General features: G+C 44.5%; 1 protein-coding gene and 4 non-coding genes across 5 annotated transcripts; 3 read left to right on the forward strand and 2 right to left on the reverse strand.

The window, feature by feature from the left end:
* Nucleotides 1-2,528: 2,528 nt before the first annotated feature.
* On the forward strand, nucleotides 2,529-2,600 carry TRNAC-GCA (transfer RNA cysteine (anticodon GCA)). The gene has a single exon. It is a non-coding gene; the product is annotated as a tRNA-Cys (tRNA).
* A 5,556-nt stretch (nucleotides 2,601-8,156) lies between these two features.
* On the forward strand, nucleotides 8,157-8,228 carry TRNAC-GCA (transfer RNA cysteine (anticodon GCA)). The gene has a single exon. It is a non-coding gene; the product is annotated as a tRNA-Cys (tRNA).
* A 1,186-nt stretch (nucleotides 8,229-9,414) lies between these two features.
* On the reverse strand, nucleotides 9,415-9,486 carry TRNAC-GCA (transfer RNA cysteine (anticodon GCA)). The gene has a single exon. It is a non-coding gene; the product is annotated as a tRNA-Cys (tRNA).
* Nucleotides 9,487-12,670: 3,184 nt separating this feature from the next.
* Nucleotides 12,671-16,212, forward strand: LOC126020214 (tripartite motif-containing protein 59-like). Its single transcript, XM_049782013.1, has 4 exons — nucleotides 12,671-13,716; nucleotides 14,071-14,086; nucleotides 15,721-15,758; nucleotides 16,083-16,212. The coding sequence occupies exons 1-4, from the start codon at nucleotides 12,671-12,673 to the stop codon at nucleotides 16,210-16,212; spliced, it is 1,230 nt and encodes a 409-aa protein (XP_049637970.1).
* A 1,490-nt stretch (nucleotides 16,213-17,702) lies between these two features.
* TRNAC-GCA (transfer RNA cysteine (anticodon GCA)) lies at nucleotides 17,703-17,775 on the reverse strand. The gene has a single exon. It is a non-coding gene; the product is annotated as a tRNA-Cys (tRNA).
* Between the last annotated feature and the right edge of the window lie 3,827 nt (nucleotides 17,776-21,602).

The following is a 21,602-nucleotide window of genomic DNA, read 5'->3' on the forward strand; positions in this document are numbered from 1 at the left end:
CACATAACAAAAAATCTAATTTGGAGAGACACTTTACAACAAAATACTTGTCCTTTAGTACTAAATATCCTGTTGGTGATGCAAGGAAGAAAGCAGTTGAGAAACTTCTGAAGAGTCAAGAAAAATCAAGTTCTGTGTTTAATCACTGGGTGCAGTCTTCCAACTATGTTAATTTTGCAAGTTTTGCAGTTAGTCAAGAGATTGCTAAGAGAGGCAAACCATGTACAGATGGCGAATACATAAAACAATGTTTTATAAGTGCATCAGAAGAGTTATTCAGGGATTTTAAGAACAAAGAAGAAATTCTAAAAAAAAAAAAATGAAAGAGTTGTCATTGTCTTCTAAAACAGTGAAGGATAGAACAGCCAAAATGTCAAAATGTCTTTCAATATAACCAACCATCAAGTTGATGATCTTAAAGTGGGTTCAGCTTTATCAATAGCAGTTGATAAGTCTTGTGACTTAAATGATACAGCTCAAGGGGCTGAAGAGATAGCACAGCGATAAGGCATTTGCCTTGCATGTGGAAGGTCACTGGTTCAAATCATGGCATCCCGTATGGTCCCCCGAGCCTGTCAGGGGCGATTTCTGAGCTTAGAGCCAGGAATAACCCTTGAGCATTGCCGGGTGTGATCCCCACCCCCAAAATGTGGCTCTCAAAATAAATTTCAATTGTGGTTTTGACGAGATTTGGCTCAGTTGAAAAAAAAGGTTGCCGACAACTGCCCTATAACAACCCCTCATAGCATTGAACTAGCTCATGAATTAAAGTGTTTGTTTTGCCAGGAAAACCTCACCTGCTCTTTGCATCTCTTGTGACGATCCACAGCAGTCACTCAGCAAAGAAGAGGATGAGGCTCTTGGCAAGGGTCACTTTTAGTCCATCATGCTGGTACCTATAGGATCTTTCTTAAAAAAAAAAAACAAAAGGGGCCGGTGAGGTGGCACGAGAGGTAAGGTGTGCCTTGCAAGTGCTAGCCAAGGAAGGACTGCGGTTCGATCCCCCGGAGTCCCATATGGTCCCCCGAAGCCAGGGGCAATTTCTGAGCTCTTAGCCAGGAGTAACCCCTGAGCATCAAATGGGTGTGGCCCCAAAAACAAAACAAACAAACAAACAAACAAAACCATGTAGCTTGGAATGGAAAACCTGCCAGTTTTATGTCATCTCTAATAATTCCCTCTTTCTGGATCTTTGAGCTTCCTATTGTATACTTGTTGTTTTCAACTTGATTATATTTATGTTTCTTTTTGTTTAGACTGTCTTTTGTTTTTTTTTCATATTCTGGAAAATAGACTCAACTGCATTTTTAAAGATTGGTTGAAATTTTGTTTTCTATATATTTTTTTTTTTTTTGGTTTTTGGGTCACACCCGGCGGTGCTCAGGGGTTATTCCTGGCTCCATGCTCAGAAATTGCTCCTGGCAGGCACGGGGGACCATATGGGACGCCGGGATTCGAACTGATGACCTTCTGCATGAAAGGCAAACGCCTTACCTCCATGCTATCTCTCCGGCCCCCTGTTTTCTATTTTTTTTTTTAGCAATAATGTTTGTTGGTCAATGATCTTTTTTCCTCAAATTCTCTTCTTGTTTTGCACATGAATGACCTTAATTCATATCGCAAGAACTGAATCCCTGCTAAGGAAAATTGAGGCACAATGGCACATCTTGATGGGTTCCATACTCTGTGGCCCTGACCCTGTATTCTCCCATGTGCAGTTCAGGGTGGACACAACCTGGGAAGCCATCACACAGCGTGGGATCTGCGCCCATCCAGATGTAGCCTCACAGCCACACTTGCCTTTTCTGACATGTCTGTTGAAACGCAGCAGAAAGTCACGTCAGGGGTGCTACTGTTCAGGGGACTTACTGTTCCAAGGACTTAGCTCCTAACTCACCTTAGTGAACACAGAGGAGGATCCCCTGAACTGTCTGCAGACACACCTGTGCTGATGTAATATCGGGAACAGAAACAGCCCTGGGGGAATGTGCACCCTCAGGCAGCCTGGGTCTCTGCTCAGCCAAAAAGGGAGCTTTTTGGAGATAACAAAATAGCAAAGAATTCCCATCTGGAGTTTGTTGCTTCTCACCAGCACAATACTGAAGATACTAGCCTCTGTTGGTTATCAAGATAACGTGTATTTAGGACATTTTTCTGGCAATGATTAAACAGTGACTCCCATTGTAAAACCACTAGCCTGTCAGCTCCTGTCACAGCTTCTCCTAGAGCTCAAGACTTTGATTTCAGTCATTTCTGTCCTTGCTGAGACAGACACACAGGGAAGATAGTGGTACCTCTAGGATTTGGGCTCATCCTGGAACCCTGGTCAGATCCTGGAAGGTGGGGTTCAGGACCCCCTTTCCTGCCTCTGTTGAGTCCCCACCCTCCATGTAAATGGACTGGAAAATGCAAGTAGGCTTCTGAGACAGGTCTAGCAACTTCTAAAAGGAGGTCAGGAGAGTGGCCTGACTCACCAGGTGAGATGGACTCATAGGTAAAGATGCTCATGAGGCTACCTGGACATAGCAGGGGGCATAGCTCAGGGGTAGAGCATTTGACTGCAGATCAAGAGGTCCCCGGTTCAAATCCGGGTGCCCCCTCTTTTTGATACCTGAGTCACTCATAGAGCTGTAGGGTTCAATTGATGGTCAGAGAGCTATACTCATGGTCTGTGGAGGCCTTCCAGATTCTTCCCAAGATGCAGCATCCCTAATATTCTTCTGTGTGGAGGAGACACTTCATCCCACTATGTCCACTGAGACATAGGACATAGGACATGCCTGGGACAGCTTGGAGTTGGCCTAGAAGGAGGCTGGAGGTAGGGACATCCCTAATACCAGGGACATGGGGCATCTGCCTTTGGGTATGGAGCAGCCATGGGAATAAGGCTAAATTTGCACTAGATCCCAGGAGGGCAAGGTGGGGGAAGAGGGAGATGAACAGTAAAGTATCCCCTGTAACATTATAAGACAAAGCAATTAACCACCACACATGGAAGAGTCACTTTGTAGAAAACAGAGAGTTAGTACAGTGTGTAGGGCATCTACCTTGCATGTAGCTGACTCTGATTAGACCTCCAAGACCCCAAGGATTTCTTGAACCCCCAAGGAGTGACCTGTGAGCACAGAGCTAGAAGAAAGTTTTTAGCACCTTCAGGATTGTCCCACTCCCATAAAGAAAGAGTTGCTTGAGACCCGGAGAGATAGCACAGCGGCATTTGCCTTACAAGCAGTCGATCCAGAACCAAAGGTGGTTGGTTCGAATCCCGGTGTCCCATATGATCCCCCGTGCCTGCCAGGAGCTATTTCTGAGCAGACAGCCAGGAGTAACCCCTGAGCACCACCGGGTGTGGCCCAAAAAACCAAAAAAAAAAGAGTTGCTTTGCAGGCACCGTTTAGTCTTGATTAGAACTCAGGGTAGCAGGATATTTCCACTTAGGGAGATCCAAGTGCTCATTGCCAACTTATGGGGCAGGAGAATGTGTCAGGAGATCGAGTCCATAAGCTGGGGGCAAGGCTTCTGGAATGACTATGTCTGTTCTGCTTTCTGCCTATGGAGGGAAGAGATTTCCTTGTTAGCTAGTAGCTTTATCACAATAAGCTGTTTTTGGATCATCAAATCCAAACTTCTGCCACACCAACCTCTGGGTTTGATGAATCATGAGCACATGTGAGAATGGCCATGATGATGCACGTGTCTGGCCCATGTGATCTGCCCCAGTGGCTCTGAACTCTGGCATCTGCAAACTCTCTTGCTTTAGCGTCTCTCCCACTTCTCTAATGGGCTCCTGTTTTTTGTTTGTTTGCTTTTATGTTTTCATTTTGTTTGGGGCCACACCCAGAAATGATCAGTGTTTACTCATGGCTCTGAGCTCAGGGCATCATATGGGAAACTAGGGACTGAACCTGTGTCGGGCATGTGCAAGCAAAGTGCCCTACCTGCTGTACTAATTGCTCTGGCACATGCACTCTACTCTTGGAAAGCTGGGGTTTGAGAAACTTTATTTCTACACAGATAACGAGGGACATGCCTGGCTGTATCAGGACTTACTCCTGGCTCTAGATTAAGAGAACACTCTTGAAAGACTATGGGAGGAGCTGGAGAGATAGCATGGAGATAAGGCGTTTGCCTTTCATGCAGAATGTCATTGGTTCAAATCCTGGCATCTCATATGGTCCCCTGAGCCTGCCAGGAGTGATTTCTGAGCATGGAGCCAGGAGTAACCCCTGAGCATTAACAGGTTTGACCCAAAAACGAGAGAGAGAGAGAGAGAGAGAGAGAGAGGAGAGAGAGAGAGAGAGAGAGAGAGAGAGAGACAGAGAGAGAGAGAGAGAGAGAGAGAGAGAGAGAGAGAGAGAGAGAGAGAAAGGAAGGAAGGGGCCCAGAGAGATAGCACAGCGGCGTTTACCTTGCAAGCAGCCAATCCAGGACCAAAGGTGGTTGGTTCGAATCCCGGTGTCCCATATGGTCCCCCGTGCCTGCCAGGAGCTATTTCTGAGCAGACAGCCAGGAGTAACCCCTGAGCATTGCCGGTGTGACCCAAAAACTAAAAAAAAAAAAAAAAAAAAAAAAAAAAGAAGGAAGGAAGGAAGGAAGGAAGGGAGGGAGGAGGGAGGGAGGGAGGGAGGGAGGAAAGAAAGAAAAAGAAAGAAGGAAGGAAGGAAGGAAGGAAGGAAGGAAGGAAGGAAGGAAGGAAGGAAGGAAGGAAGGAAGGAAGGAAGGAAGGAAAAGAAAAGAAAAGAAAAAAAGAAAAAAAAAAAAGAAAAGAAAAGAAAAGAAAAGAAAGAAAGAAAGAAAGAAAGAAAGAAAGAAAGAAAGAAAGAAAAGAAAAGAAAAGAAAAGAAAAGAAAAGAAAAGAAAAGAAAAGAAAAGAAAAGAAAAGAAAAGAAAAGGAGAGGCCGGGTAGGTGGCGCTGGAGGTATGGAGGTAAGGTGTCTGCCTTGCAAGCGCTAGCCAAGGAAGGACCGCGGTTCGATCCCCCGGCGTCCCATATGGTCCCCCCAAGCCAGGGGCGATTTCTGAGCACATAGCCAGGAGTAACCCCTGAGCGTCAAACGGGTGTGGCCCAGAAACCAAGAAAGAAAGAAAGAAAGAAAGAAAGAAAGAGAAAGAAAGAAAGAAAGAAAGAAAGAAAGAAAGAAAGAAAGAAAGAAAGAAAGAAAGAAAGAAAGAAAGAAAGAAAGAAAGAAAGAAAGAAAGAAAGAAAGAAAGAAAGAAAGAAAGAAAGAAAGAAAGAAAGAAAGAAAAGAAAAAGAAAGAAAGGAAGGAAGGAAGGAAAAAGACTATGAGAGCTGTAATATTACATTATATACAGGAACACACTATGGCTAGGTTTCTACAGGATCAAACTTGGACATGCTGTGTGCAAAGCAAATCCCTTACCCAATATACTATCTATCTCTCTGACCCCTCTACACAGATTTCTTTGTTTGTTTGTTTGTTTTTTGGGCCACCCCCGGTGGTTCTCAGGGGTTACTCTTGGCTCTATGCTCAGAAATTGCTCCTGGCAGACTCGGGGGACCATATGGGATGCCAGGGATTGAACACAGGTCAGTCCTGATTTGGCAGCATGAAAGGAAAATGCCCTACTGCTGTGCTATCACTCCGGCCCCACTACATAAATTTCTAGCCATTCCACTGTTGCTCTGAAAACTGAGTGCAGATGGGGTGACCCAAGATATTGTAAGAGATTTGGCAAGCATTAGAGTATGTCCTGAGTCCAGCATTGAAATAAGATGAAGAATGAGATGAGATCAAGATGATATCAAGAATACCTTTACCTTGGTGTCTCTGCATCAAGGTATAACTTAACAGTAGAGGATAGAAGACATGACATTTCAGGGGTGTCCTCCTCAGTCCCTGAACAGGGTGCAGAGATGACCCAGTCTTGAAGAGAGAAGAGACTTGAGAAGCACCAGGTCCTATGGGAGGTAATTAAAGCAGAATGTGGAGTCCCTGGTCCAGCATTCAGTCACTGCCACAGCTTGGGCTTCACCATGAATTTGCACCGATGATGCACAGGGGACACAAGCTGTGAGATTCAATTGTGTGTGGCCAGAGAGTCCTAAACAAGGTAGATTCTCTCTTCCGAGGAGCACAAGCTACAAAGGATTTTGTGAAACATGGGGTCCAGCGTGTCTCAGATGGAGGGGCCTGGGAATGGGGGTAGACCACAGGCTCTGAACCTGGGTTTATCCTGACAGTGGGGACCCACATAAGAATGCTCAGTGTCTCAGCTTTTTAATCTGTCCTGTGGTGAGTTCAGCATTTTGGATGCATGGATGTTCTGGCCCTGTTACTCACTTCAATGAGCAGGACAGGTGTTGCCAGGAGCTGATGTGAATCTCACAAGGGTGATAATCCACAGGATAGTCACAGAACCAAATATTGATGCAGCACAGAGCCCACATGTGACCATGTGTGGGGGTCAGAGTCTGAGGGCACAAGGAGCCATGGTGAAAAGCAAGGCAGCAACCATGAAAACTATGCTAGAAAACTAAGCTAATTACTGAAATGCAAATGTTCCACCAAGAATTTTTCACCCCTTGAAATTGAGATTAAGAGGAAACAATTCCTTATATAAATTCCTTTAATTTAACAAAAAACATCCTGTTCAAACTCAGTCCAAACCACCACAGCCACTGCTTGGCTGTGTCTGTCCAACACACACACATACACACACACAGATATGTAGTGTGGCCCTAGGGAAGGGGACACAGGAGGGACATAGCCTTAACTTCGTGTTCTTAACCAGGTGACAGAGAATCACTGTCTCCAAACTGGGCCCCTGGAGACCAGGGTTCCAGGTAACATTCAGGTACAGGATCCTACACCCCAGATCCTTCTCTTAATGTTGTGGAGGCAGCTCTGGAGAGTCTGTGACCTGAAGAGAAGGGGATTGTTGGTTCACCTGCAAGTTCTAAGTACAAATTCAGTGTACGTGTTAGAGAAAGGGAAAGCTTCAAGGGAGCAGGCCTTTATTACATTTATTTATTACAGAAGTAATAAAGACCTCTAGTCAATTCCTTATTTACATATGCTCTCTGATTGATTTTTGTACATACCCTTATTTTGCAGAGAGTATATGTGACCTGGTTAATCAATCGCATCAACCCTCACTTATGTAATGGAAACTAATCCTCGTGTATAGGAAGAGAATGCTGAACAAGAGCAGGTCACAGCATGGCAGAGATCGTTGTCACTGATGTGAAGTGGAGGAGTCCTATGGTTGTGGAGTAAAACAGAACACATGCAGAGATGCTAAGTGATGCTGCCCTAGGAGCTGTCAAATGATGAGCTGTGACCCTATAGACCTGGGGTGCTCATCTTTCTAACCCCCCTCAAATGAGGTCTCACCAAAAAGAAAGGGCACCCAGATTTGATCCAGGAACCTCTTGGTTTTCAGTTAAATACTCTATGCCTGAGCTGTGCCCCATGCCTTGTAGCCTAATGAGCACCTTTACCTGTGAGTCTCTCTCACCTGGTGAGTCAGGCTGCTCCCCTGCCTCCTCTCAGAAGCTGCCAGATCTGTCCCTAAAAGTGTTCTTGCAGACCAGTCCCAGAAAGGGTGGGGACAAAGCAGAGGCCAGAAGGGGCCTCTGAAGTTCTACCCTTTCCCATTACTTTATTGGTGAGGAACCAAAATGATTCCAAAACTTCTAGAAGTACACATTTTTTTTCCTTCTGTCCATTTATCAAGGACAGAAAAACTCAAATAATACAGAGTCCTAGAGCTCCAAGAGAACCTGTGGGATTCCTAGTAAAATGTGAATCATGGCAGAAAGTTCTCCAACCCCTCTGAAGGCCCTCAATGATGACAGTCCTGATGGAGAGATACCTGGTATATGTAGGACACAGTGGTAGGAGCTGCATGATAGTCACTTGGTTGTTATATCATAGAAGCAGAGACAATGCTGAAATTCTCCCAGCATTAATGTCCCTGCCACTGTAGGTGCTGAAGCCACTGACCTGTAAGGGACAGATGCTTCCTGATGTGCAGAGGGTCTTACAGATGGTTCAGTAGAGGTGGGGGAGTTTGAAGAGAATCATTGTTTGGGCCTTCCAGCATGAAGAACAAGTGGACACTTGTTCTGTGCTGTGGGGGTGTGGGAGTGACTCTGAAGTGAAAGGTGTTCATTAGACCATTTGATAGATGTGGGGGCATAGCTCAGGGGTAGAGCATTTGACTGCAGATCAAGAGGTCCCCGGTTCAAATCCGGGTGCCCCCTCATTTTTTCTCTACTGAGATTTGTTCCTCTGCTTCTACTCCCCAATTTTGATAGAAAAGTCTGGTCCAGATTCCTGGTTTTCTGGAATACTGATGATGAAGATACGGCAGTAGATAATTTTTACACAAATGTGGCCTAGAATCATCTGAATGGCCCACAGAAAAATCATTTTACCCAGGATGCACACCAGAATATTTCATCAGAATGTGGGACAAAAGAGGCAGGGCAAACAAATGTCCCAAGCCAAGTGTGCAGCTAAAGTGCGACCATCTTCAGCAACCTTTCCAGAAGCATCTGTAGAACAGGGGCCTCATCAGCCTGTCAGCCCCACACCTATGTCTCCATCATCTCTGTCCATCTCATAAGCTGCTTTGGACTTGACCTGAGTTGTGTCTTCCAGGGGCATTACTTTGTTAGGTGTCATGTTTCTTATATTACCTACCTTTGACCCAGCATTCTGAGGGGCCAAGGTAGGATTTATCTTTTCCTCAGTGGAACCACAGGCTCTTAGGCTTCTGAGTAATCCTTGCAGGTCCAGAGGGTGTGCAATGATATACAATCACATGCTGTATGACTCTCAAACAAGGTTATGCTTTTCCAAATTGAAGTCCATTTCTCATAATAACCCTTGCATATGGATGTACAATCTGAGTTGGTTATTTCCGCAAGCATTCATTTACATCAGGAGTGAGTAATCAGAGAGCAGGTGATTAGAGTTGGGGTCTCTAAACCATGTAAGCAAAGGACACCATGCATCTATGGATGCTGAGGGGCTGTCTCAGGCAGGTGTGGAAAGTGGTGCTGTCACAAACTGTGGAATACAGAGCTCTGAGTGTGAGGGCCTGTGTTTCTGGATATGCTAATCTCATCCACCTTCCACACAGACTCAGAGAAAGTCAAATGTGCACCAAGAGCAGCACCTGCAGTCATAGTTCTGCCTGCTGTGAGTCAGAATTCAGTGGGGGAACCAGAGCTAAGTGGTCCTGAGATCTATTATGTCAGGGGACCTCTATGGAGGTAGAGGTCTCAGAGGGCATAGTAGGCTGATGTGACCTCTCCACACAGAGACATCAGGGACACTGTAGTCTAAAAGGGAACTTGGGGGGCCTCCATGGGCCATTAATGCAGCTCTCTGACCATCAGTAGGACCCCCATGCTGCAAGTACCAAAAAGAGGTACCAAAAAGAGGGGGCACCCGGATTTGAACCGGGGACCTCTTGATCTGCAGTCAAATGCTCTACCCCTGAGCTATGCCCCCTGCTGTGTACATGTAGTTTGATGAATACTTTTACCTGTGAGTCCCTCTCACCTGGTTGCTCCCCTTCCGCCTCTCTGAATCTGCAAAACCTGTCCCAGGAGCATCTCAGAGTGCGAAGACATTCAGCAGCCTAGTCTCAGGGTGAGTGAGGACTCAGCAGCAGGTGAGGGGTTTCTGAAACCCACCTCCACTTCTATTTGATTTATCCCAGGGCTCTAAAGTGATCCCAACTCTTAGCTGTACCCATCTTCTCTCTGTCTCAAGTGAGGACAGAAATTACTTGAACCATAGTCCTAAGCTCCTGAAGCAGGTTTGTAGGGTTCACACCCTTATCTTCCTGTGACAGGAGTTGAGCAGGATGAAGGGCTTTGAGGTATAGCAGTGTCCAGAAAGTGTCCCTATGTGAGGCTGAGTCTACACATCCTTCCAGGTCAATCCCACCTTTCACTGCACCAAAGTATTTGTTTGAGAAAGAGGATGAGCATGGCCTTTAGGGTGTTTGTATTGATCTGGAAGGGGTGTCTCATCTATAGCAATCTGGCTGCCAGACAAGTTTTCAGAATCTGCCTCCTGCTTCAGCTTCTCTTTGAGAATGCTGCTGACTCCTTGAGAGAAGCTGAGGGTAGGATGTGTGTGTGTGTGTGTGTGTGTGTGTGTGTGTGTGTGAGTGAGAGAGAGAGAGAGAGAGAGAGAGAGAGAGAGCGAGCTCTGGAGTCTGCTGAGCAGGCCTGAGGATAGCCAATCAGCATGGGGTGTCCCTGCTATTATGAAAGAAAGGAAATGGAACATCAAGGAAAAGGAGAACCCCACTTGCATGAGTTGGAGAAACAATATTACAAGGGAATCCAAATTTGAACTGGGGCCTCTGGATCTGCAGTAAATGCTTTACCCCTGAGCTAAACCTACACACACATCAGGTGAGTCTTATAATCAGCTTTATCCCAAAGTCATCCCATGCTTCCATGGCAGAGAGCAAGTGATCACTCATTTGTCCAAGATGGAAGGACAAAGCAGTTACCTGCCACAAACTACCCCAACTCCAACAGCATCATCCACAGGGGCCTCCACCCTTCACAGCAGCATATGTTCTTTCCCTCTTATTGTTGGTTTCAGCATCTACAGAGGCAGGGACATTATAACTGGGAGAGCTTCAGAATAATGTCTCTGTCTCTTTGATACAACCACCAAGAAACAATCACACAGCTCCTGCCACTGTGTCCTAGATGTGCACAGGTGTGCACATTGATCCATTGGGGTCGTCATCATCGGAGAATTGATAAACTTCTTTACTGTCCTGGATCAAGGGGTCCTACTGAGAAGTTCATGGGAACCCCAGAGTACAGGTAGCCCAAGTTCAGGGTCCAGCAGAGGACTATGAGCTGCAGTGACCTCTTCAGGTTTAGCGAACTTCTATCCCCAGGATGTGGTCCTCTAATGTTATGGAATTTTGTCTTTATCAAAGTCTTTATGCAATGATTATTGAAGTCAAATACTGTTTTTAAAGCTTATATGCAATACTTCTCTCCCCATTCTCCCTTACCCACCAAAAATAACCACTTTGGGTTGCTTCATGTATATTGTTTGCATACAGCACTTTTTTAGTACAGGGGTATGATTTAATTGTAACCAGTACCAGTTCTATCTCTGGTACCACATGATTCCATCTCTGGGTGCAGAGCTGGAGGCTTTAGAGAACTGCCAGGGCTTCCCACTAAACCACCAGCATTGCAGGGCTCAAGAAGCATCACATTCTCAGGCCTTTGCATTGAACTGTCTGCCTTGTAGACAAAAATTATAAGTGATCCCAGATTCCTATAATCACCTCTTGGTAGACACTATCTCCTCTCAGCAAAAAAAAAAAAAAAAAAAAAAAGATAAGTAAATTTAGGGTATGTAATATACAGTCTGATGACTATTGTTAACCACATATAATGCTTTTTTGAAAGTTGCTGAGAATAACATTTTTTTTTTGGTTTTTGGGTCACACCTGGCAGCACTCAGGGGTTACTCCTGAGAATATCGGCATCTCATATGTTCCCCGGAGCCTGCCAGGTTTCGAACCACCTACCTTCTGCACGCAAGGCAACCGCCTTACCTCCATGCTATCTCTTTGGCCCCAAGAGAATAAATCTTAAAGAAATTTATCACAAGAAAAACCATAACTATGTGTAATAATGGATGTTCCAACCTTATACTATATATACTCATATGCTATATATACAGATACATATAATTGCAATGTAGATACTTATTAAATCACAATGAACGCATAAAATAATGTAATGTTATGTGTCAGTTACACTTAAGTTGTTTTCCTTTTATTTTATTGAAACCATTGTGATTTGCAAAGTCCTTCATAGTTGGGCTTCAGACACACAAGGAATCAGGGTTGATCTCGTGTCAACCTCCTTTCACGACATTGCCAGAATGCATCCCACACCACCACCCTTTGCTCCCCATCCTGCTTTGAAAGATAGGTTACCCAAAGGGTTAACTCCATAAAACCTAAAAACCCATCCAAAAATGGGGAGAGGAAATGAACAGACATTTCTCTGAATAAGACCAACAGATGGCCAACAGGCACATGAAATAAATGCTCGGTGCCTGTGTCTGTCTGTCTTGTCTGTCTGAGTGCTTGTATGTAGGTGAAGAGCTGGGTGGCACGCGTGGACTCGGTTCCTGTGTGTCTTGTCCTACATGGAAGTTCCTGCATCCGGTGTGGTTTCAAAGGGGGGCGGACATGCCCCGAATCCGGGTGTTTTGGGGGTCAAGGGTCCCCCGACAGCAGGCACAGACAGCTGGGGCCGGCGGGGTGCGCGTCCTCTGCGGGTTCAGAGAGACCCAAGGGGAGACTCTTGTCTCACCTGGAGGCACCCGTTGAACGGGGCGGGGTGTCTCCCTGCCCGGCCTGACCCGGGACGCGGGGACACAGGCCCATTGTGACGATCTGTTTGGTCCGACGTGAAGGTTCGAACCGTCCAGGCAGTGGGTCCAGAACACGCTGCCGACGGGTTCGCGTCCACGTCGCAAGTGCCCAGCGCCCCTTGGACCGGGACTGTCCGCCTTGTGTCCCCGGAGATGTGAGTCTGAACTAGTCATTTCCTTTCAGAAACATAAAGCTGGAAAAGTTGGCGAAGATCGAGTGTATTCTGCCCTCAAAGCAGAAGCTCGACAAGAGTAGGAAATGCACAAGTTTGAGGATGAGTTAACATGTCCCATTTGCTACAGTATTTTTGAAGACCCTCGTGTACTGCCATGCTCTCACACATTCTGTAAGACTTGTTTAGAAAGCATTCTTCGGGCAGCAAGTCCCTTTTACATATGGAGGCCTTTGCGGATCCCACTCAAGTGCCCTAGCTGCAGAAGCATGACCGCGGTTGCTCCCTCGGGCATAGACTCTTTACCGGTTAATTTTGCATTAAAGGGTATTATCGAGAAGTACCAGCAAGAAGATCACTCGGAAATTGCCACCTGCCCTGAACACTATAGGCAACCATTAAATGTTTACTGTCTGCTGGATAAGAAGCTAGTCTGTGGGCATTGCCTCACCATGGGTCAGCATAAGAACCACCCAATAGATGACCTCAACAGCGCCTACCTCAAGGAGAAGGAAACACCCAAGGAATTGCTGCAGCAGTTGAGTGATGCTCACTGGACAGGCCTCAGCCATCTGATTCAGAAGCTTGAAGAACAGAAATTGAATTCGGAGAGGATGGTCCAAAGGAATAAGGAAGTCGTTCTTCAGTATTTCAAGGAGCTTAGTGATGTATTGGAACAGAAGAAAAAGCTGTTCCTGACTGCCCTTTGTGGTGTCAGCAAAAGGATTTGTCAGATATATATGCCCGAAATCGAAAGAATGAGAGAGTTGCAAGAGCAGCAGCTTGAGTTAGTCACCCTGGCAACATCTTTACAGGAAGAAACTCCCCTTGAGTTTCTTGAGAAAGTGGATCATGTTCGCCATCGGGTTCAGATGCTAAAGCAGAAGCCTCTGCTCCAAATCCTGACTGTCCATATCCACCCACGAGCTATCCAGCTATCGAAGGAAGATTGGAGCAGAACAGAAATTAAGCAAATCAAGCATCTGCTCGTTCCCGAAATGAAGATTTCTTCCAGGAGGATGCCATATCCCCCGATTGAGAAGGATGACAATGTCAAAGAAGCTGAACTTTTTAAGATTCTACATATTGTTATTGTCATAATGATTTCAGTGATACTGTTATCAATTCTCTTGTTTTTTTTTTTGTTTTTTTTTTTGTTTTTGGGCCACACCCGGTAACGCTCAGGGGTTACTCCTGGCTATGTGCTCAGAAGTTGCTCCTGGCTTGGGGGACCATATGGGACACCAGGGGATCGAACCGCGGTCCGTCCAAGGCTAGCGCAGGCAAGGTAGGTGCACCTTACCTTTAGCGCCACCGCCCAGCCCCCTATTTCTCTAAAGTCCCTTTATCTGTTTACCAAATTGTATTGAACATCCTGTATAATTTTTAATTAATATTTTATTTAAGTAACATGATTATAGTTGGGTTACAGTCACAAACAGTTCACCCCCCTTCACCAGTATAACATTCCCCCTCCCAATCCCAGCCTGTATTCGAGACAGGCATTCTACTACAGTTATTTGTTTTTAAGTTCAGTAAATTGTTTTTTTTTTTCTTGTTTTTTTTTGGGGGGGGGGCACACCCGGCGGTGCTCAGGGGTTACTCCTGGCTGTCTGCTCAGAAATAGCTCCTGGCAGGCACCGGGGACCATATGGGACACCGGGATTCGAACCAACCACGTTAGGTCCTGGATCGGCTGCTTGCAAGGCAAACACCGCTGTGCTATCTCTCCGGGCCCCTGTTTTTTTTTCTTAAAGGATAGGGTTAAAGAAAAAAATAGTCAAAGTGTGACAGTGGCAATAGCCGTTGTTTGCATAGGCCCAGAAAAGTATGGGGAAAACAGAAACAAATATCCTTGGCCTGATTACAAAAAGACCTCACCCCCGAGGTTTATTGGCATAAGACCGACTCTGGGCTCTAGGCAAATCAGTCTGTCCAACCCGAGTCATTCTCTGTGGTCCTGGTGAAACTTTTTCACACTTTAGCTGTTGTTGGTATCAGGTTCCTATATTTTAAGATTCTGGATTCTATGCATTTCTTTCATCGAAGTCAGGCTGATGTGGAGCATCCTCTAGTTTCAGCACACCATTAGATGCGGAGTGATCTGGCCTGCCAGCAGGCTGTTGCTGAGTTGTCTGGGTGTTGAGAGCACTCTTTGGAGTAAGTCAATGCCAGAGTAGTCTTCCCTGGTAGAGGTTTGGATCCTGGAAATGTTGTAGACAATTGTGGTTGTTTCCATAGATGGTATCCACTTTTTTATTGTGGTTGTTTCCATAGATGGTATCCACTTTTCAGGTGTGTATGGGTGATGCCAATTCTTCTGAGGCCTGAGCCAAATCATTATGCCAATGTTCAGGGTATAAGGCCAAACTACATTACCAAATTTGTGTTCCATCTCTATTAGATAAGAAATTGTTTGCATATGTGTTATTTTCTCATTTTAATGTGCATATGCAAAATAGAAACAATGCCACAATATTGTTGGTGCATCTGGGGACCAACAAATAAAGTCCAACATTCCCTGTAATTTGGTTCAAACATGCCTTCTACACAGAGATACTCTTCTACCAGTATTGCTTATAAAACAGATCTCATAGGGGAGAAAAGCAAACAATCAAATAACAAAACCAGTGTGTAGTATATGAAAAAGTTTCCTAAGATTAGTCTTGGAATTGTTGTATATAAAAATATTTCCTTAGGATTATTCTGTGACTATTGTCCCACCTAGACCTTCCAGGTGGGGGCGCTGTGGAGTTGGCAATAAATAGCTTGATGGACAGGGAAGAGGGGTCCTTTTGCGAAAACTGCAGACTGCAAGAGGACTCTCCTCTCTCTCTCTCTCTCTCTCTCTCTCTCTCTCTCTCTCTCTCTCTCTCTCTCTCTCTCTCTCTCTCTCTCTCTCTCTCTCTCTCTCTCTCTCTCATCTCTCACTCTCTCTCTCTCTCCCCCCACCCCCCAATCTTTTATACCCTAACCTTCTTGTCTGTGTGGATTATTATTTGCTGCGGATAAATATTACCAAGGTCTCCCCCCGAAAGGGGACAAGGGGATGGGAAGTAATTTCTCATTCTGGGTACTGTTTGTGGATTCACAAACACCCAACAAAGAATTTAACAGCTCAGATTCATTACACTAGTGGACAAAATTGTCACTATATGAGGATATTCAAAAAGAGTTATAAATGTTAAGGGAATACATCTGAGATATACAAAGGAGATTCATGTGTCCCTTTTATATTTTAGAAATAGTCAAGAGGGAGGGTGTTGTTTCTGAGACACCACTTTGGTCTGTGATTTTGCCAAGTGAAGAACGCATAGAGCCATATCATCGCTGTATTGCCTGCTGAAGCTTCCTACTCCCCCAGAGGTGTTTGCTTCCTAATTGCTGGAAGTCAGAAGTTCACCAGTCCCCTCCCCACCCCCTGTGGGAACGGGGAAGCCAGGGGTCTCCTTTAAACTGCTCATCTCCAGAACCCACTTGCTGGGACCCTAAGCACAGCCTGCATAATTTAAAGAATATCATGTGTCACATTTTATATTTACTGCAGGAATTCACATGGAAACCAGTTTTTGTTGAAAAGTTAAACCTGACTAGTTTGAATAGGTTTATTCTGTGCAACCAAGACTAACCGTCTCTAAGTGGAAAATAGGGTAGATAGCATAATTAGCAAAGTAAACCTTATTACAGTGGCAACACATATAAATATGTACCTGTTAAGCTTTATGTTGGGTAAAAAATGTGTCCAAGATTTTGGAAATGAGACATCTTTTGTTTCAGCCTAAAAACTAAAACCTAGGTATTATTTGAGTGCTAACTGATTATTCCAATCAATTGGCTTGAGTTTGACTCACTATTCAAAGAAATTTTTGTGACATTTTTTTTTTTTTTTTTTGGTTTTTGGGCCACACCCGGTAACGCTCAGGGGTTACTCCTGGCTATGTGCTCAGAAGTTGCTCCTGGCTTGGGGGACCATATGGGACACCGGTGGATCGAACCGCGGTCCGTCCAAGGTTAGCGCAGGCAAGGCAGGCACCTTACCTTTAGCGCCACCGCCCGGCCCCCGACATTTAAAGAAAGACAATGATGCCAGTGAAGTAACCTGTGCTAAGCAATAGTATATACTGGCATCAATGTAACTTCAAGTCTGGAACTAATATTTCTTTTGTCATTCTTCAGTTATATGTATATACTTAATTCTGAAAGTTCTGATGCTTTTCTTTGCAAATGACTTGAAGATTCTGAATGGCAGAATAAGGATGGTGGACTTTAAGATAAAAAGCCTCAAGTGATGAGGGAGGTTTATTCACGTTAAATTTGTTTCTGATCAGATTTTTTTTTTATTTTGGGGGGGGGTGAATCTACACCCGGCAGTCCTCAAGGGTTATTCCTGGCTCTACTCACTGGGAAAGCAACTCTCAGGTAGAGAGCCTAAGACTGCTGACCTGGCCTGCAGGAATGAGGCCAACTGGGAGGGTAGTAGCCTCATTTGGCTCTAGGTAAAGTCTCATGATAGCAGTATCAGGAGGCTGAGTTGCTGCTGTGAAACTTTCTCCACCAAAACAAATCAACTAAACAATAAAATCAGGAACCAGAGCAATAATACAGCTGGGAGGGCATTTTCCTTGTATGCTACTACCCAGATTCTCTCCCCAGCATCCTATATAATTCCCTTATTACCTCCAGAAGTGATTCCTGAGCACAGCACCAAGGATTAACCCCTCAGCATGGCCAGTGTGACCCAAAAACAAATAAACAAAAAACCTATAATGAAATTATTATTTACCAACCTAAGTGCTTAAGTTATGAATGTTCCAGCTGCCCAGTTGTGATCCATTTTCCCAGTCAAATCAAGCCAGAGAGAAGATACTGCTTGCCAAAGACAGAGAAAAGGGTCTGGTTTCTGACTGAAAGGATGTGGAGGTAGTTTTAAAAGTGTTGTGGGGGGAGCCTCAGTAGCCATTGGTAGGGTGAGAGGTGACTCCTCTACATAGACAACAGGATTATGCTACAGCTGGAGAAGGAATCCCTAGGAGTCCTCCCACTGGCCAAGAATGCAGCGCTCTGAATCATCGATGGAATCCTAAAAGTTCAAGTGAGTTACTCAGGTACAAAAAAGAGAGGGGGCACCTGGATTTGAACCAGGGACCTCTTGATCTGCAGTCAAATGCTCTAACCCCTGAGCTATACCCCCCCACCTGCTATGCTCAGCAGGCCCGATGAGCACCTTTACCTGTGAGGTCCCTCACACCTGGTGAGTCAGGCCCACTCCCCTGCCTCCTCTCTGAAGCTAGCCAGACACTGTCCTAGGAGCAATCCCTTGCAGCCTACAACTCATCATCAAGGTAGATGGGGACTCAGCAGAGGCAGAGAAGGAGGTCTCTGAAATCCACCTTCCAGGATTCTCTTTGTTTTAGCCCAGAGCAACTAGAATGATCCCGTGCAACTCTTAGCTGTACTCCATTCTTTCCTCTGTCACTCAGTGAAGACAAAAATGGACTTGATTAGAATCCCCACACTCCAAGAGTTTGTAGAATCCACACAATATATCATTGTCTTCCTGTGACAAGATCTGATCAGGCTGGTGGCCTTTGATGAACTGAGGAAAAAAGAAGATAGGACACCCAAAATAGAAATAGAACTTCCAAATGACCCAGAAAGTACTACTACTTGGCAATAATCCTCAAAGAAGTAAGCACATTGATTTCAAAGGATATACTCACACCCTTGTTCATTCACTGTACTTAGTATATATACCCAATGATAAGAAAATAGCCCAAAAGTCAAATATAGCTGGAGGTTAATATAATACATAATATATATACATAATGGACTATTATAGCTATAAGAAAGAACAAAGCCATGCAATTTGCAGTAATGTGGATAGAACTAGAAATTATCATGCTGAATGAAGTCAGTCAGAAAGGAAAGGCATAATAAGATTGATGGTAATCTTAGAACAGAATCATACAACATCCAAATCTGAGTCATGAGGAAGTATAAATGCTTAATAGATCAATGATGAATTAAGAAAATTTGAAATTATAATTTAAAATCTCCTCCAGAAACAAATTGCCCAAGGCACAGACTGATTGACTAAATGATTCTACCTAAAACCTTCAGAAGTTTTATATAGTGTGTCAAGCTCTTCCAAATATTAAAGAATCAGGACTCCTTACTAATAACTTCTATGAAGCCAAGTTACCCTAATGACAATCATATAAAGCTACTAATAAAAAAGATAATCACAGACTGATACCCTTGTGCACATCAATGTAATGATTCTCAACAAATCTTAGCTAACCTGAACCTATAATATGTTCAAAAAGGAACATACACCAAATCAGTAGTATTCATTGCAAAACGCAAAGATGGTTCAACACACATGCAAATAAATTACTGTAATACACCATATCAACAACAATAACTCAAAAAAAAAAAAAAACAATAAAAATCAGTACTACATCAGCTAATACATGGAAGTTGATTTGAATGTTTGACAAGATTCATCATTCACTTATGATTATTTAAAAATCAATCAAAATAGGGGCCAGAGAGATAGCATGGAGGTAAGTCATTTTCCTGGCATGCAAAAGGTTGGTGGTTCAAATCCCAGCATCCCCTATGGGTCCCCCAGCCTGCCAGGAGTGATTTCTGAGCGTGGAGCCAGAAGTAACCCCTGAGCACGGCCGGGTGTGACCCAAAACAAAAAACAAACAAACAAAAAATCATCAAGTAGGGTAGTTGCCAATTTTGCACTTGAGCCAGGCTTCATAGGACTCACTCTTTTCTTGAAATAGATGTGAACCTAGCTGGTACACTAGCCATTCAGCTAAAAGCTGGTAATTTTAGGAGGAAGTGGAGGGCTAAGCTCCTGCCCTCCCAAAGCCACACCTGCTGAATCTATCATCCTATAATTGCTGCTTTGCTATGGCCCTACTTCCCCACTTCTCTACAATTCTCTGCAGAGACACCAATCTGACCAAAGTTCAGGTATACTAGTATTTGGCTGATATTACCAGGAACATTTTTGGATCGAGTGGTGGGTACTCTCCCCCTAACTTCCACACCCTTCCTGCGTGCATTCTCCTACTTCAAGGAGACCTGGCAGCTTAGCACATGCCCCGCAAAAGTCATAATATCAATAATAGTGCTTTGAATTCCTAGACTGTATTTTTTTATGCGGTCATCCCCAGTGGGAACACACCAATTTAGATTGCCAATGTGTTCCTAGGGTCACTTAATGTTCACCTGGAGAGGGAGACCCTCCCTTACTGGGATGAGTCTGTGGGTTGCTAATAAAGGGGGTTTGCCTCAGGGGTGTAGGTATTGAGCAGAGAGATTCAGTGAGAAGCAGCAGGAGAGTTTGGCAGGATGGGAGGATGTAGAAACAGGTTGAGATGTCAGGGCAGCTGAAATAGAGCCTACTTAGAAGGGTTAGATTAAAGGCCACACAGTGGTGGGTGACTGTGGCTTGTAATAAAACCAGTGTCTTCTGAAACGTCATGATTGACTGTGGACCATTTCCCCACCGCTTCACTGAACCTTCAGGACCCCTGGCTGGAAGGGAGTTGTAGGGCACGTGACCCGGGCTGGCACAGAAAGGTCTCTTCTCCATCCATCTCACCATCATCCACCACCCTCCAGGTCTCTATAATTAATATTTATTTAGTTTCTACAACATTGGTTTACATGATTCTTCACACTACAATGCTTTTTCCACAGATAAAGGTTGTTCATGATTAAGTTACAGTCAAGCAATGTACAACCACCTTCACCAGTGTGCATTTCCTTCACTAATGTCAACAGTCTCTCTTACTCTCCCTGATGGCCCTCTTCTTTCCAACCCAGCACCCAAAATAAAAAAATTTAAAACCGATGACCAATAGTAACTTGATGCTGAAAGAGATCAGGCACAAGCAAAGGACATCCACTTTCCCCAATGAAGTACTGGAGATCTTCACTACAGCAATTAAGTAATGCAAAAAGGAACATGTCAGGGGAATTTCTGAGCATCAGAGCAGGAGTAAGCCCCTGAGCGCTGCTGGGGTGGTGACCCAAAAACAAATAAACAAAAAAAAAGAATTATGGGGCCTGAGAGATAGCATGGAGGTAAGGGCGTTTTACCTTTCATGCAGAAGGCATCGGTTTCGAATCCCGGTGTCCCATATGGTCCCCCGTGCTGCCAGGTAGCAATTTCTCAGCACGGAGCCAGGAAAACCCCTGAGCACTGCTGGGTGTGACTCAAAAAGCCACACACACACAACACACACACAAAAAAAAAGTAATGCAAAAAGTTCAAAGGGGGGAGCTGGAGTAGTGGTGCAGCAGTAGGGCATTTGCCTTGCACATGGCTGACCTAGGGAGGACGAACCTCGGTTCAATCCCCCAATATTCTATATGGCCCCCAAGCAAGAAGTGAGTTTCTGAGTGTGCAAAGGCCAGGAGTAACCCCTGAGCATCCACCGGGTGGGAGCCCAAACAAGGTAAAACAAAACAAGAAAAGTTCAAAGGGATCCAAATTGAAAAGAAGAGATCAAACTGCCACTATTTTCAGGACCATGTGATACTATACCTAGAAGGCCCTAAAGACTTTACTGAAAACTCTTAGGAAACACTAAGGCCAATATAGCATAAGTGTCAGCCTACAAAAATCAACACACAAAATATTTTGCAGCTCTATCTATAAATAACAAATTAGAAGAAAATAATAAAGACAATTTAAAAGAGTGTTCCTAAACATCGAATACTTAAAATATGTTAAAAACTTCTTTTTTAAAATTAATATATTTATGTAAACACCTTGATTACAAATATGATTGTGGTTAGGGGATTTCAGTCATGTAAAGAACACCCCCCTTCACCAGTGCTGCATTCCCATCACCAATGTCCCAAATCTCCCTCCTTTCCACCCCACCTCCACCTGTACTCTAGACAGGCTTTCTACTTCCCTCATTCATTCACAATTGTTATGATAGTTCTCAATGTAGTTTATTTCTCTAGACTGCAGTCATTACTCTT

Source organism: Suncus etruscus, chromosome 1, assembly GCF_024139225.1.
Source record: "Suncus etruscus isolate mSunEtr1 chromosome 1, mSunEtr1.pri.cur, whole genome shotgun sequence".
NCBI lineage: Eukaryota > Metazoa > Chordata > Mammalia > Eulipotyphla > Soricidae > Suncus > Suncus etruscus.